The following is a 17428-nucleotide window of genomic DNA, read 5'->3' as shown; positions in this document are numbered from 1 at the left end:
TAGGCCAGAGAACTTCTTCAAGTGTAGGTCTTCAAGTGTGGAGGCACCATATTGCAGTAGAGAGCGTTTTTTGTAGGCTTATAGGGAGATCAAGCTTGTAAGTCGATTGGTTGGACAAAATTTTGTACCCTTCCCCTTAAACTAATGAAAGTGAGTTTGTTGGCTTAGATGTTTGCCTTAGTTTTCTTTTGATTCGAAAGTACTCTCCAGGTTTTTTGAAGCATAAGCATGTCATTAACCCCTCTTTGTAGTATGGGCTACAATTGAAGGAAAAGAGAAAATCTAAGTAAATCTTCCGTTGCATACTTAGTAAAGTGTTGCTACTTACAAAGGTGTAAATTTATAAGACTAAAATATGAATGGGTGATAAGAAATCAGTGAACTACCATATTACTGAGTCATAGTTGCGCAAAAATTTGCTTGGAACATCTTCAGGTGTGACACTAACCATGGTGATTCTTGTGAATGCAGATACAGTAAAACCTCTATAAAAAATACTCTACAAGGGAATAAACTCCATAAATGAATAAAAATTTCTGGTCCCAATTTGACTTAATCTTTATAAAATTTACCTCCATATAAAAATAACCTCCATATAAGAATAATTTTATATGATCCCAAATATATTTTGAAACGGAGGTTTTACTGTACCAGATAACGACTATGTCTAACGTCGTGATCCCCACCCGACAACGTCAAGTCTTGGAAACCATCTTTCTAGTAAGTTATCTACACCCATATCATGTTTAAGTCAACAATCTAACTTTCTCGTAACTATCACCCGATTAGGCCAGATCTTGAAACAAAACCGCCACTAGGATTCTACCACGTGTTATTTCTTTTCGTATATAACACATTTTCCATTCTATTTTTCCATTATTTACTCTTACACAGAAAAAAAGAAAAATTAATTCCTCCATATTTTTTCGTCTTCTTGCTTGAACTGCTCTACACTCCCGCTTCAAGAAAAAAAGAGGTACTCTCTTTTCTCAGTTAACCAATCGATACAAGAATGTGATCAAATAATCATTTCCTTTGTTTAGATCATCAACTTTTTTTTGTTTCTTTTCCTTCACTTCGCGTTTTTTTTTTTTTTTGGTTTTTTTAGTGTTGAATTTAGGGTTTCTTATGCTTAATTCTTGAATGTGATTGATTAGTTTAACTATTGAGCTGATCTAATTTGTTTTGGTATTTTATTTGTCTAGATTTATAGAGTTTATTATAGTGATCTGTTGGGTTTTTATTAGGGTTTCTGGAATAAAATGGTTATTGAGAGGTTTTGGATTTTTTTAAATCAAGGTTTTCTTAAGGTTAATTATTGAGCTTTAATGAGCTGAATTGATGCGTGTTTCAAGTATGTTTTTGTTTAAATGTACTGTGAGCTCAAATTTATTATGATTAGCTTTTAGGGATTCATCTTTTTTCGGTAGAGAGATGGAGTGTAAAATAGTGATTAAGTAAAGATCAATGAAATCAATTTTGTTTCTTCAACATTTTGAATATGGATTTAGATTTTCTGGCGTGAAAGTAGAATTTATTGTTAACAAACACTGTAACATGAATCGTTGATTGCGTACCGAGTGTACACCGTAATTCATATTCTTGATCTCATGGAAATGTAGAGGTGAAGTAGTAGGGAGGCTACATTTGCAGCTTCTTAATAATGTTTTATTACTATATATTAGGAACAAGTTAGTAACTTATACCCTTGCATTGAACTTTATTTTTGAATCAGGTCAGAATTTATTACAAGTAGTTAAAGGTCGAAGAAACAACTACAGAAGTACAAACTATTCATTAAAGTCACAATTATAGTCAAAAGGAGCTGCGTTGGCGAAGGAATGCTTTCTGGCGAGTTCTTGTGATTATCTGCAATGTCCGGGCTACTAAATGTACTTTCTCCTCTCTATCTAGTTCCTTTTAACATTGTTACACAATATAGTGCGAGAACTGGTTTGATTTTTAGTAGCTTGTCATGTTTCGATTGAATTGAACAATTTATGATACGTTATGCGTGCCAATTGCCAAGTATGCTTAGCATGTTCTAACATGCAAGTTTCTGATTGGCTGATTTGCCGTGGGTGTTATTACTATCAGGTTACAAGCGTGTGAGTTCCATGCTGGGCCCAGGCAGTTTTTGCACTATAATCCCCAATTTCATACTAATAAGATCATTCATGCTTTTTATACGAACATTATTAGTAATCAACCAGAAATATAAAAGATTAGTGAAATTAATAAAAAATGAGCGGCGTATGAGGTTATTAAATTCGAACTAAGATTGTAGGTAATATTGAACTACAAAGGATATGGGGATGAAGGAAGACGTGAATTGGTTGAACAATTATTTCGATAACCTTATATATCTTAAATGCCAGTGCCTATTATCCATTGATTTTAAGGGATTTTAAATGTTCCATTTTCTTTCCCAGCGTTATTGTCGTTAGTAGAAAGAAGAGCAAGTTTGAGCTCGATATTCGTATCAAGTATTTAAGGAACCACACTTGTTTATGTTTAAGAGAAACTATTGAAGAGTTTAAGTCTAGAAAAAGTAACTTATTTATTTCGTAATCCACTAGTTCGTAGAAAAGAGAGAAACAGGGACGCCGCCTTGCTGGATATTAGAAATAGTGTGACTTCTCGTGAGAGCTGTTCTTTTTTTATAAATTAATTGGTATTCTGTTAACCATTATTTGTATTTACGTTATGTGCCATATCGAGGTTTATGCTGTTGTTCTGCACACCATAGGCACGATGAAAATATTATGTAGAATGTATTTAATTTGACTACTTAGTACTTACGGATTTTGGGTTGCAGTCTGCTCTCAACGATTCAAATTCAAATCTTCCAGACACCACAGGGCGACCATTTGCAGCATCTTTTTCTGCTCAATCTGCTTCAGCGACCCCAGTTTATCATCATGCTGGTAAGTAACTCATACTGGAGTTTCGAATTATATCCATAAATGAATTGTATAATTTAGAGACTTTTTGATGCTTGATAGGAACTGTACAAGGCTTGCATAACATGCATGGAAGCTTCAACATTCCTGGCTCACTTACTTCAAGAAATTCTACAATGAATGGTGTCCCTTCAGGCGCTGTCCAACAACCAACAGGGAGCCTTTCTAATGGGCGATTTGCATCAAACAATATTCCCATTGCTCTTTCTCAGGTGCTTATTTGAGTTCTTGTTTTATAACCATATTGATGGCAACATAGATTTTTTTTTACATGTATTAGATTTGTAAATCTAGCTTTATGTAACTTTTTTGTCGTTTGTTTTAGATGTCTCATGGTAGCTCACAAGCGCATTCAGGAGCCGGAAACAGAGGAGGTATAAGTCACTAATGAAACAATCTGCATTTACTATTTTGGTTATGTACTATAATATTGGCCCTTAATGACCACAGTATTATTACAGGAATCGGAGTCTCACCAATTCTGGGGAACGCAGGCTCTCGAATGACCAGCTCGATGGGGAATATTGTTGGTGGTAATAATATTGGGAGAAGCTTAAGCTCTGTTGCTGGCCTAGCATCCCGTTTAAACTTAGCAGGAAATACTGGATCTGGGAATTTGGGTCTACAAGGACCTCACAGACTAATGAGTGGTGTTATTCCACAAGGTAGAATCTTTATATCTCAGAAGAAATTCCATGTAGTCCTGAATTATCAGCATTGCACTAAACATGACCCATTTGAATTCAACTGTATATACACACACATATATATAGAGAGAGAGAGCACTGGACAAATGAGAGTATTCTGCAACTGGTGACTTTCAGCACTATAACTACTTTATTATTTACATGATCATGCTTATGAATCATGTGCTAAATACTCTCATATCCTCATAGGCCACTTCACACTTTGTTGAGTGATGCCAATTGCCCAGTTATTAACATGAGACTGCAATATGTGATTATTTGAGGTTCTATCCTGAGGAGGTAAGCAAAATGACAGTAAGATGACGGTAAGAGTTCAATTTTACGTGTAGTACTACTAGAACTCATAGAGTGGATGAACCTACGTAGGCGTTATTTTTAACATGAGACTGCTATATGTGATTTACTTGAGGTTCTATCCTGAGGAGGTAAGCAAAATGGCAGTAAGATGACGGTAAGAGTTCAATTCTACGTGTGTAGTACTACTAGAACTCATAGAGTGGATGAACCTACGTAGGCGTTATTTTTAACATGAGACTGCTATATGTGATTATTTGAGGTTCTATCCTGAGGAGGTAAGCAAAATGACAGTAAGATGACGGTAAGAGTTCAATTTTACGTGTGCAGTACTACTAGAACTCATAAAGTGGATGAACCTACATAGTCGTTATTTTTAACTAGAAGATCTGCTGAACGAACCGTCTGGAATATTTCTATACTAGTTTGACTACCAATGACTCTTGATCCTCGGAAAAATATTAGGTGATTGCAGTTGATGCTTTAGTTGATCTCTTATGGTACAAGAATCTTACTTGAAGTATCCTGTTCTATGAAATCAATAATCACATCTGTGTCTTCTCTCTGAGCAGAACACATTGCCTTCTCATGAATTTCCTGTACCTGTAATTTGACTAATTATCTAAAATGAACCATGAATTATTTTTGGTGCTTCTCTGCATGTGGTATGTGAAGTATAATAATATATCTTGTATTCAGCGCCGCAGATGATGTCTATGTTAGGAAACTCCTATTCTAATACTGGAGGTCCGCTATCTCAGAGCCAAGTACAAGGAGGCAACAACTCCTTAAGTTCTATGGGAATGTTAGGTGATATGAACTCCAATGATAGTTCTCCTTTTGATCTTAATGACTTCCCCCGGTTGACAGGCCGCCCTAATTCTTCCGGAGGTCCTCAAGGGCAATTAGGTATTCAGCAAATTTCTTTTGTTATTTGGTGTTATCTGTATGTTCTTGAACTTGCAACAAAACATCAATTATTCTTGCTTTTCAGGCTCACTGCGCAAGCAAGGAGTTAGCCCCATTGTTCAACAAAACCAAGAATTTAGCATCCAGAATGAAGACTTTCCTGCTTTACCTGGATTTAAAGGTATTTTCTCAAGAACACAATAATGGTTTGCCACTTTTATGGCTCTATGATCTTGCATTATCTTCAAATTATAAAATAATGATATATATATTGTTAGTTATTGCCGCTTCGTGGAGACTCGTCTTCCATATCTGTCTAGCTGTTTAAATTTAGTTGGCACTTGTTTTGGTTTATTGGTAATAATCAATTTTCTTGTCAAAACGGATTTAAAAATATATTTATGGTTGTTTTACGGTGCTTCATTCTTTCACAGGAGGCAACAACGATTTCCCAATGGATATGCATCAGAAAGAACAGTTACATGATAATGCTGTGTCGATGATGCAGTCACAACACTTCCCTGTAAGTCTAGGCTTCAAAGTTTCTTTACGTTCTCAGTTTTCTCCTTAACAGCCATTCCTGAAAGAGAAAAACAAAGGGACAGGGTATGTAAGGCTACTTTATGTTCCAATATGGAACTTGCATTGAGCACACTTAACCTTATAATTTATTTGCTTTGTAAAGCTACCTTCTTACCTTTTTAGTTTGCAAACCATACAAATACACGATGTTTAAGAAAGGCAGAAATTCCAGATAAATGTGTTGTATGGAAGTATTCATGTGATTCTCAGTGGAAGAGTCAGCTTTAATGACATAGCCTTTGACTTATAAGGATTCAACGATTATTTGGTCTACCTTTTTACTTTTAGGCCTTTTATTCATCTTGTTTTATCACAATTCATTGGTTCATTTTCGTTTTTAATTTTCCTTTTAATATTCTTATTAATGAAGATTTTTGTAATTAATGGCCAGCTGTCAGTGGATAACTTTCCATTTTAAACAATCAAGGACAAGGTCAAGCTATTTAAATGCAGACTGGTCCATAGATACCTTACCTTTGCTTATAAAAGTTTGTTCTGATTTTTATTCCTCAGTTACAGATGGGAAGGTCTGCAGGATTTAGCTTGGGAGGTACATACTCATCTCACCACCAACAGCAACCACAACATTCTCCATCAGTGAGTAGTGCTGGTGTATCTTTTGGGCATGCAAATAATCAAGATCTTCTTCATTTGCATGGCTCTGATTTATTCCCAACTTCTCATGGTAGTTTCCATTCACAGGTATGTCTTTGTTCCCATCAATAATTTATTGCAGAAGTAGTGTATAAATTGGAAGCATGTCCTTCTGGTTCACTTGTATGTAAATTTCGTTTCTTATTCTCTTTCCTGTTAGGTTCAGAATAGCGGACAATCTAATATTGGATTGAGATCTGTAAATTCGGCGAATTCTGCTTCTGGTATGGGCTCATATGATCAGCTTATTCAACAGTATCAACAACTTCAAAATCAGTCCCAGTTTCGCATGCAACAGATGTCGGCGGCAAATCAATCATACAGAGAACAGAATATGAAGTCCTTGCAGGCAACACAATCTGCTGCTGATCGTTTTGGTTTGCTTGGCCTATTAAATGTCATTAGGATGACAGATCCTGATCTCACATCTCTTATGCTAGGAATTGATCTAACAACACTTGGACTAAATTTAAACTCAATGGATGACCTTCATAAAAAATTTGGATCTCCATGGTCTGACGAGCCAGCAAAAGGAGAACCGGAATTCAGAGTGCCTGAATGCTATTATGCTAAGCAACCGCCGGTACTACAGGTGAGCCACTCTGACCCTTTAGTCTGGATGTAGTGTGAGTTGTTTCACTTATGTTTATTTCCTTATCTCATCCTTCTGATGTGATGAATGCAGCAAAAGTATTTTTCGAAGTTCGGGCCTGAGACGTTATTTTATATATTTTACAGGTGCACTATTTTCTTTTTTCTCGTCATTTTTTTTCTTCGTTATTTCAATTAAGTGTTCAATATGACTTGCTATAATTCGAAAATGACTTGCGATGTTTTTTATTTTCTATGCAGCATGCCAAGAGACGAAGCTCAACTATTTGCTGCCAATGAGCTGTAAGTCTCCCTCCCCTTGCATTCTATTCCTTTTAAATTCCATATTGTGCATCTGTAGTTCAATGCTTACCCTGTCCTTTGTAGGCACACAAGAGGATGGATCTACCACAAAGAGCTCCGGATATGGTTAATTAGGGGTCCAAACATGGAACCTCTTGTCAAGACAAACACATATGAGAGAGGACCCTACCTATGCTTCGATCCCAATACATGGGAAACTGTTCGCAAGGTTCGAAAAATATCATCATTTACCATATGCATAAAACCGTCGTGTAGTTTCACATTTTCTATATTAACCGTCATTCTAATTTTTCTATTAATTTTTTTTACCATTTCAGGATAATTTTGTGCTCCATTATGACATGTTAGAGAAGAGACCGATGATACCTCAACATTAGCCATGTTTTTTTTGACTTTGTAAAGTTTGTTGTCGAAACAATAGTCTCAAAGTAGGCTCTATCCATTACCCCTTTTTTCGTTTTTGGCCATTGGCTTATGATTAGTTTCATTAATCTGTCATTTTTATTTGGCCGCGAAATATGGCCTTTTCTTTTGTATCCTTCAATGAAGAACCTGGTTATTACACTTAACGTTAATTATTATATCAGCAGTAAAAGGGAATTCTTAGTAATCATAGGAGTTTTTGGTTCACTGACTGTCATAACAATGGCAGAATAAGGCTTCAGACTGTGTAATCCGAAGCAGGTTTTAGCTTTGAGATCTCAGATAAGGGAACCATCATTAACTACTTTGATATTTTCATCTGGTAAATGGTATGCACTGGAGGCGAGAGCAAGCACCCACCTATTGAATCTTGCAAGGAAATATTTTCAAAATCTTTGATTATTGTTGTCAGGTTTAAGGACTCCAAAATGGTAAATGAAGTACAACAGCATTGTTTATCTAGTTTTTTTTTTTTTTTTTTTTGGTTATTTAGCCAATCTCGAGGTGTTTTATTTATGGCAGTATCAATCTTGAATGCAATTGGGTATTTCCAGTATTATTCTTTTCAATATTCTTTTCAATTGGTTAGCTCTGTAGTTGTGATACGGTTGGCCTGTTCACGGTTCCGTTACTAGGTTTAGTTTGGGAAACCTGAAACACTTGGGTTGTAGAATTCGGGATTCAAGTAGACTTGGAGAACCAAACGTACCCTTTAAATATCTGCTTTGATATTTGCTTCTGCTGAGATGGAGGTATGCGCTGGAGCTAAGGCTTAGTCATATGGACTAGATATCTAGCTGCTAGATTGGTCATTCACGTCAGCATGGGTAACCTCATAAGTCTTATGGGATGGCTAATCTAGCAGCTAGATTAGCAGCGGGACCACCATATAACGCCGAACCGTTCGGCGCTCAATGTGGAACGGTTCGGCGCTTTAAATCTCAGTCGTTAGATCAGAAAATTTTCTCCCAACGCTGAATGGTTCGGCGTTTATGTCACTTTTTGAGCGCCGAACGGTTCAGCGTTTCAATCTCGTTGATAGTTGGATTGCGAACACTTGCTAGGTGAGAGAACTATCAACTATCACTGTTAACTTTTTTCCAACACTTTTTTCTTGATTTGCAACACTTCCTAGCCAATCTAGCCCATAGGGGTTAGCCTAAGAGCAAGCACCCACACACCAATTGAAGCTTTGCAGCCAGAAAGTCTGCACGAATTGTTTAGGAAAATAAATAAATAAAAATAATTCGTGCATACTTTCTTGCTTCAAGCTTGAGTTTTCGCAGTCAGGTTTAAGGACTCCAAAAATTCAGAACCTCGTCAGCGACTCTAGGTAAGCAGTTCATCAGTTAACCTGATTCTTTTTCTATCTAAATCAAGTGCTTCTTCGTTAAAACAAAAGGATTTAAAACTACGAAAGTCTAGCTCTTCTGTTAACCGAAGTTTTTTTTATTACTACCACTTGTCTGATATCATCGTATGTTTGGCACTTGCAAAATTTCTGGATCCTCTTAGCATACTGCGACCAAAGAAGAATTGATATTCAAACCCAGAATCTTTGTTGATTTGATGATGCGACCAATGGATTAACTTCTTTTTGTCTGTTTGTAACAAAAATAGATTAATCTTTCGTAACTTCTCGATTCTGACAAGTGATAACATGAGCATATGTTTAATCTTTCCTTTGATGTGCCACTGGTTGTTTTCAAGCACAAAAAAAAAAAAAAAAAAGAAATTTTCCTAACTACTCTGGAATACGTAGAAATTAACGTTTAATCTCATATTAGTTGGGCTTTAGACACTCTAGTCCCGTCCCCTCAGGCCTGGTACCAGGAGGTCCAAATTTAGAACGATTTTTTAGGGACCATGGTTTTTATGAGGGGACCATGGTTTTATTAGGTCACCTTCCCTATAGTTATAAGGGGTGATTTAAAGCGTTGAAATGACTAACCTATACTTAACCTAATTTAATTTAAAATCAACCTAATAATCACCTATATATATATAACCACCACCTCCTCCCACCACCACCGCCCACCATCACCGATTACCACCACCACCACCTCCGAGTATCACCACCAACAACCACCGATTACCACCACCACCATCACCTCCTCCCACTACCACCGCCCACCACCTCCGATTACCACCACCACCTCTATATATATAGCTTAATTTAAATCATTAACAAAGATATTCTCACAAACCCATTACTTGTCATTTGTTTTTGGTTGAAAAAATGAGAAGTATTCATCAAAATAAGTTGGAAATGGAAGTTGCAGAGAGGTTTAGTGGAGGTTTTTTTCAGAGAAAGGTTCGGTTACGTCGCAAAAAACAAGTCTCATCCGAACTTTTAGTTCGGTTACGTCGCAAAACGTTCGGTTTCATCGCAAAAAGTTCGGTTATCACGAATTAATTTTTTCTTAACCGAACTCAGTGTTCGGTTGATTCGCAAAAAATACTTTTAACCGAACTCCTTGTATTAGAACAACACAAGTCCATAAGTTCGGTTCTTTCGCAAAATAAGGATATCACCGAACTTTAATTTACGAAAATAATGAGAAGTCCAAAAGTTCGGTTCGGTCGCAAAAATGTTAAGTTTTTACTTTAACCGAACTTCACTCTGATATTGAGTTTGGTTAGATATGATGTTGGGTAAAAGTTTGCGAACCAACCGAACTTCTTACACTTGGTATAAATTTTTTTTTTACGTAAAGTTCGGTTAGATAGTTGGTTGGTATGAAGTTTGCGAACCAACCGAACTATGTACACTTGGTAAAATCTTATGTTCACGTAAAGTTCGGTTAGATATTGTTTGCGAACCAATCGAACTTCTAGACCCTAAAGTTCGGTAACATTGCGGGCAAACCGAACATTACTCTGTAAATCCTATAAACAAAGTTCGGTAACATGTATGTTAACCGAACGACTAAAAATCTCCATTAACGAGCTTGTTCGGTAACCTGCGTGTTTGGAAAAAGTAACCGAACTACACTTTCAGATGTGTTCGGTTACATGTTCTTCACATAAGGTAACCGAACAAGGCCAAATCTACTTCAAAAATTTACATTTTTTTGAAAATTTGGAGCAATTCAACCAACATTATCTAAGTTTGAAGCATACCTGGGCACTCAAATACTCTTCCTCCGGTTTTGTTCGGTTACATGATTCAGATGAGCCATCAATTGAATCATCACTTGAATACTCAAGCTTAGTGAACTCAATTTTTTTTCCCGTGTTTTTCTTCTTCATCTTCTCTAACTTTTCTCAATAATTCTACTTATTTTTAAGAAAACCCATCTGATTTTTTAATCTAAATAATTATCTTTAACTTAATCATTTCACTAATCATTATACGAACTAATATTAACACTAACTAATCATTACCCAAAATTAACCAAGAGGGTAGTTTAGGTATTAATATAAATATCTAGATAAGGGGTGACCTCTTCTAAATGTCTTACTAAAAATAGAACCATGGTCCCCAAAAAAAACCATGGTCCCCAAAAAATCGTTCTAAATTTACCAAATCCTAGACGAGTCAGTCCAGAATTGATTTTCTTGATGACCAAAATACCCATCATCTAAATGTTTGCTTGTCGGTGATTCAGTTTTCGTTTTTCATTTTCATTTCATGGAACCAGTGAAGAAAAAAATCGCAAAACATATTCTCGCCGCGTCAATGGAAGTCCTGCAAACCTAAATATGATAATACTCGATTCAACTTGAAAAACCTAAATCATTATCATCAATTCATCTTCTTGAAGATTAACACGAAATTGAGAGGAATAATTGATGAGATTTAGTTTGAGGGGATTTCATCATTGAAGGTGATTTGAAATATAAGTTGATGAGATTTGGTTTCGGGAATTTCATCATCGAAGCCGATTTGAAAGATAAGTTGAATCTGTTTTTATCATTAGGTTTGATCTCCACTATTAATTTATGGATTTTGAAATCAATTTCAGAAATTTTTATGCGATTAATGATTAGAGTTTAGATCTATAGTCATATCATCTTGATCTCCTTATATCTAGAACTCTCTCTATCCTGAACCTATTTTACGTCAATGGAAACCATCTGAAACGCATCTTTCGTCTTGGATTTGCACATGTAATCACATATCATACCTAATCTCTTTCTGCTTGTATTTTAATTTCCGAATTTTTCTGATTTTGTGTGTATGTTCATTTCAAGATTCATTTATCATCAAATGTTGTTGTTCTGCATCTTGGTGATTATTGTCCAGAAACCGTAGTTTTATTTAGGTTCTACTTGTGTATTGTTCACATATAGGTTCATGTATCTGCTGCTACCTTTTTAATAATTCAGGCAGCCTGAATCATTTCTTGTACTCACTAATCACTTTACGTTATCTACATTCTCTGAGTAGTACTTTAATTATGTTATACTTTGAAATTGTGGAATCTGGTAGGAGACTGAAATTGTAATATTGAATCATCAACATAGGATAAGCAGAAGTAGGTGCATGTTATTGTGCTAATCTGACGAACAACTTCTTGGAATCTATGATGGCAAGAAGTGAATATCAACCCATATGGATGGAGTTAAGATGGTCATTAGAGAACACAATATTCTGCACATGTACTATTTTTCCTATGTCCTGTATGAAGGTGTGAGTTAGTATGTTCTAGTTTCTAAGAAAATGTCAGAGGTTTGCATTTCCTAGGTCTAGAAAAGAAAGTCATTTCTAATTTCATAGTTTACTTTTTTAGGTTCGCATGTGCCCCAAGGAGATGTAAGCCACTATCTGAAAACCATTATAGGTCTATAATCGCGGATAAATATTACACTAAGATTCATTTCCGCTTTGAACTGGATCACGCTCATACTAGTGGATTAATATCCTTGTTTGAAACATTGCCAAAACCTGTCTCTGTAAATCCCCAAGTTTCATGTACCCCTATGTAGGTTTCCAAACATGATAAGAAAGCTGAAAGAGAAAATGTGCGCACATCAGTTCCAGATGTCTGTTTTGGTCGATCAGATCATGCTAATATAATGATTGGGTCTGAAACTGAGATTGGTTGTTTTCCTTTTTACGTTACATGCCAACGTTTGCATGAAGGAAATAATTTGAGTCTTTAATTTAATATTTTGAGAAAATGAATGGTTTTTGGTTTGCGTATGAGTGGGTCTGACAGTAAAGCTTTTAGCTTTTTTAATGCTTTAAATTATTTACTGATCGATTATTATAACATGAATTGACAATGGCAAGATGGAGTTCATATTGTTGGATATTCTTGAAAATCAATCATTACTAAAACCATTCAAACAGGTGGAAGTGGCACAATAATTGTTTTTTTTCTTCTTAAATGTAAGTAAGGCTTGTAAGAGGCGATCGAAATTTGAAACAAAGCCTGCTGACGTCGTTTGCGGACAGCCAGCGACTGATTTTTTTTTTTGAAATGTTTGCAAGTAGTATAAAAATGTTTGGTGGATAATCAGTTAACATATGTCTGCTTCAATGACCTCTCATGATTAGAGCGTTTTAGGTTGTGACCGGAGTTACGCTACTGGGTAGGTTAAATTCACTTGAGCAATACAGAATTTGTCCCTTGAATATTTTTCAGAATTATGCAGGCGAGACAGTTAGGTAGATAAGCCTCAAAAATGTGCAAAACTGCTACGAGTTTGTAATTATTCTTGTGAATTTGCTAAAAAAAGAATAACATCAATCGGATACTGTTGCACTGTGGTTAGTTGAGTTCTGCAATTTAACAGTGCTGTTTGCATTGTCTCATGAGGATTTTTTTTTAATAATTGAGGTATTGGTATGGTGATGCATTAAACAGATTTTGTGTGAACTCACCTTCTTCCTTTTTTCCGGATTGACTAACTAAAGCACTTCATTAATGACCATATATAGTACAAAAAAACAACTCAAAGAATAAGAATAGACAATAGATTTAGTAAAGTGATCTTAGAAAAATTTGACATTTTGTTGTCTTAAATCTCATATATGAACAACCATATTGTTGATCCACTTGTGTAGAGTTCCTTGTACGTCTGAGCTTCGCTTATTTGTTTCTTACTTCTGAGTTGTTCATTACAAACATGAGATTCTACTGAACACATAGTTATACATATGTTGATTATTTTTTTTTTTGGTACAATATGTTGATTTTTAATGTGTACATGTTTGTACACATGTTGATTATTTAGGTGTACATAGTTGTACACTTGTTGATTTTCAATGTGCACATAGTTGTACATTTTTAGAGTGCCAATGTGCACATGGTTCTATGCTAATCTATTGATAACAGAATAGTTGTACTATGGACGTCCAAGTTTCTGTACTTCATTTCCCTGACAATGATAATAAAAGTGTTATTAAGTACTAACTAATCGCATTATTTTGCATTGAGCAGGTTGACGACAAGTACTACCAGTACTCATCTTGAAAATAAAGATAACAAAGTTCGTGGTTCGATATGCACTAAACCACCTGTTCGCTTTTGGAAAGCCACACCAAGTGATGAGTTCCACATTGGCAGGCTGGTTAAGGAGGAACTTTCTTCCCATCTTAAGTCCACGACTCCCATGGTAAGTATGTCATTTCATATATTTGCATCTGTAATTATAATAAAATGCTTCGGGAATTCAAATTTTAGTATCAACTTTCGGCTTTTATGTTTAATATTAAATATTGATTGATAATCCACCTATACAATGTCCATAATTTTATTGGAGGCTTTTAAATGTTTTTACCACAATAATTTGACCTGGGTAACCAATTTATATTCAAAATTGTTTTTAAAATTTATGATATTGGAAAAATCCTCTAAAAACTTGCCATACCAGTTTGTGCAGAATTTGATTTTGAATTGTTAACGTGCATATAGTGGTACACATGATACTTAATATACACATAATTGTACATATATTGATTGGTAATGTGCACATAATGGTACACATGTTCAACCTTGCAGGCGTGATCAAAGTTGTACACATGTATTGGGTGTACAAAGCTGTACACATGTTAATTGTTAAAGTGCACATAGGAGTACACATATTGATTATTAATGTGTATATAGTTACACACTTATTGATTCTTAATGTGTACATAGCTGTACACCTATCGACTACCCGTTATACACCATTGTCATGTCTCTTTGATATTTGGCATATTCTTGGATTTTCTAGGATTTTGTAGATGTGTACATAGTTGTATACCATTATCATGTCTCATTGATATACGACTTGTTTTATGAGTATGGATATTGTATTTTCTAGGTTTTTGTGATGTGTACATAGTTGTGCACATTGTCTTGTATCATTGATATACGACATGTTTTATGGGTAAAGATATTGTATTTTCTAGGTTTTTGTGATGTGTACATAGTTGTGCACATTGTCCTGTCGCATTGATATATGAGATGTTCTATGGTTATGGATGTTGTAATTTGTAGGTTTTCATAGATGTGTGCATAGTTTTACACAATTGTACTATCTCACTGATATGTGGGATGTTCTATGGGTATGGATGTTGTATTTTATAGTTTTTTGTAGATGTGTTCATAGTCGTACACCATTGTCCCGTCTCATGGATATATTGCCTATTCAGTATAAGTATTAGAATTGCAATTGTTTAATAAATCATTGTACTGTGAAGTTTTGCAGCGATATTAAGTTTGCGCAGTTAGGCCCAAAGGGATTGTGTCTTTAAGTCAGTAACTGACCAATTTTTTACTTTATTTGTCTCTTATGTGGTTGGTCAAAGGTTAATTACTTCTTTTTCAAGCTGCGAATTCTTATGTTTTGTCATTTTGTCCTTGATGCAGGTTAACTGCTTGCTTCAAAAAAAAAAGGTTATCTGCTAATCCAACCTCTGCAGATCCGGCTATTAATCAACCAGAGTTTGGCGTGGTTGATAGTTTTGTTAGTCTGTGCAGACTAGAGCGGCTATTGGCTACCAAGGGTGTTGGATTTTCTAGATTTTTGCAGATGTGTACATAGATGTACACCAATGTAAATTAAAAAAATTTAAAACTGAAAATTATATAGTCATATGGGTACTCTTTTTGTAGATCTCGGAAAGAACTTTTCAAATATATAAAGTTTGCGAATTTTGGACGAGCGGTTCAAAAGATAAATAGTTTTTTAATTAATTTTATATTATTTAAAGTTGTTGACATCATCATAAGTCAATTTGAACTAAAATATAATATTTGGACTAAATTATAAATGAGGAAGGTTATTTGTGTATTTTTCATATTTTAACTAACTTTTGGACTAATCTGTACCTAGTTAACTCGAGGTGGACTAATCCATATTTTTTGGTGCGTTTTTAGACTAAACAGTATTTTTTTCCCTGGGATATTTAGATTGGTTTCACCTATTTGCCACCCCCATTTTTCCTATTTAAAAATAAAGATGCAAAATTAATAGTGCCCGACAAGTGGACATAAATTTGTTTACGTATATACCCTGATAACAACTTACTTCCCATACAGCTTCAATAGTATCTAAATTTTCCTCTTCACCGGCTGCTAACCAGATTTGGGATACACTTATTTCAGATGTTTCAGTAACTGGTTCCCAAAGATTTATTTTCGCTTGCCGTCCACTATAATTGTTACGTACTAAAAGCCATTTTTTTTTGTCAGTGCAAACTATACATATAAATTAATAATACTAAGGTTAAGTGATTGTGTATACCTCATGGCCGCCTGGATCATATTTTGAATGTGATGTAACACAGAGTCTTAGAAGCTTATGATTTTGGAGGATTATGTTTACGTAAAATTGTCGAATTGTAATTTTTTGTTTTCCTCCTAATAGGGATGGTTCCTTCAGGACATGATCCATACTTGTGCCAAATTTGTGCAAGCTGGAGTGTCCCAGAATCATCCGATTTAATTTCTTTTTGCTTGCAAACTTGGTGCCATCTGTTTCATAACAATAAAATTAACGGTATTTCTTAAGATTATTTTTCCAAACAAATATCCATATATATACTTTTCATGTATAGTTCCAATTTCCAAATATGTTGAACACAAAAGGGTGTCAACAAATAATAGTGAATCATGGAATTGTCGAATGGTAGAGAGGAAAAGGTCACCTGCTCTTTATTTGGGACACAAATTTAAAACAGAAAGAAATAGGAAAATATGAATATGACAGGCGCCTTTTTTAAAGAAAAGTACGTAAAAAGGAAGTACTCAACCTGTATTGAATGATTTCGAAGCAACGGATGATTAAGACTAGGTTGTTTGTAAATATCATAACAATCGATGATCTCATCAGTTTTAACCTACAAAATAAAAATCAATGAAATAAATAAACTTTTATAATTTAATGAATAAACTTTTATAATTTAATGAATATATCTAGCATGAGATTAACAATATTATAATGTAATTAAACTCCTATTTGAGGAGTTTGGATGTAGTCTATCAATTAACTATACTATGGTATAACTAAACATAATATGCTTCACCTTAATGGTTTTGATTATTACTTTGTTCACCGTAATAGAAGCAGTTCTTCCTTCAACTAATTCTTCATCAATGAGAACTGTTAATACGAGAAGCCAACATATTAAGTCAATAAACTTCGACATCTTAGTAACTAATAACATACGAATACAAATGCGAGCAAGTTGATGGAGAATTTTTTTTTTCTCTTCCTTTGATTATAAGATATTTATAAACCTTTTGTCTATGATTTCCCTTTTGGCGTTATAAATTTGCTTTTGTGTACGATTTTTTTCTTCCTTTGAAAAGATATATTTATTTATTTACTTATATACGAACTATGTCCATACATAATATCCGATTTCCTTGCAGTAAGATTTTCGTCTTCCCTTTGAACAAAAAAAATAATTTCTTTCCTTTTAAAAAAGAGCATAAAATATTTTATATCTTCCTCTTCTATCTTCTTCCATACATAGCACGGGCTATGTCACAGGATTCTAGGCTTGGTCGTATAATACTGTGGAATGCCGGGTAGGAATTG

The 17428-nt window shown here is 34.8% G+C and overlaps 1 protein-coding gene and 1 non-coding gene across 5 annotated transcripts; one reads left to right on the top strand and one right to left on the bottom strand.

The window, feature by feature from the left end:
• The first annotated feature begins 882 nt into the window (after window positions 1-882).
• On the top strand, window positions 883-7637 carry LOC113274848 (probable NOT transcription complex subunit VIP2). 4 transcript variants are annotated; one of them, XM_026524254.1, is made up of 15 exons: window positions 883-976; window positions 1736-1892; window positions 2819-2927; window positions 3006-3175; window positions 3289-3337; window positions 3425-3628; window positions 4664-4873; window positions 4959-5054; window positions 5308-5396; window positions 5975-6157; window positions 6276-6701; window positions 6795-6847; window positions 6962-7003; window positions 7088-7232; window positions 7342-7637. In XM_026524254.1, the coding sequence occupies exons 2-15, from the start codon at window positions 1875-1877 to the stop codon at window positions 7399-7401; spliced, it is 1854 nt and encodes a 617-aa protein (XP_026380039.1). In that variant the 5' UTR covers window positions 883-976; window positions 1736-1874; the 3' UTR covers window positions 7402-7637. The 4 variants fall into 4 exon arrangements, with proteins under 4 accessions (XP_026380039.1, XP_026380037.1, XP_026380038.1 ...); XM_026524252.1 differs by having other exon boundaries at window positions 6270-6701; XM_026524253.1 differs by having other exon boundaries at window positions 5969-6157.
• LOC113276925 lies at window positions 2847-2927 on the bottom strand. The gene has a single exon (XR_003324713.1). It is a non-coding gene; the product is annotated as a small nucleolar RNA snoR35 (small nucleolar RNA).
• Window positions 7638-17428: the final 9791 nt, after the last annotated feature.

The sequence above is a fragment of the Papaver somniferum genome, chromosome 4, assembly GCF_003573695.1.
Source record: "Papaver somniferum cultivar HN1 chromosome 4, ASM357369v1, whole genome shotgun sequence".
Classification (NCBI taxonomy): Eukaryota; Viridiplantae; Streptophyta; class Magnoliopsida; order Ranunculales; family Papaveraceae; genus Papaver; species Papaver somniferum.
This window is presented reverse-complemented; position numbering and strand designations above follow the sequence as displayed.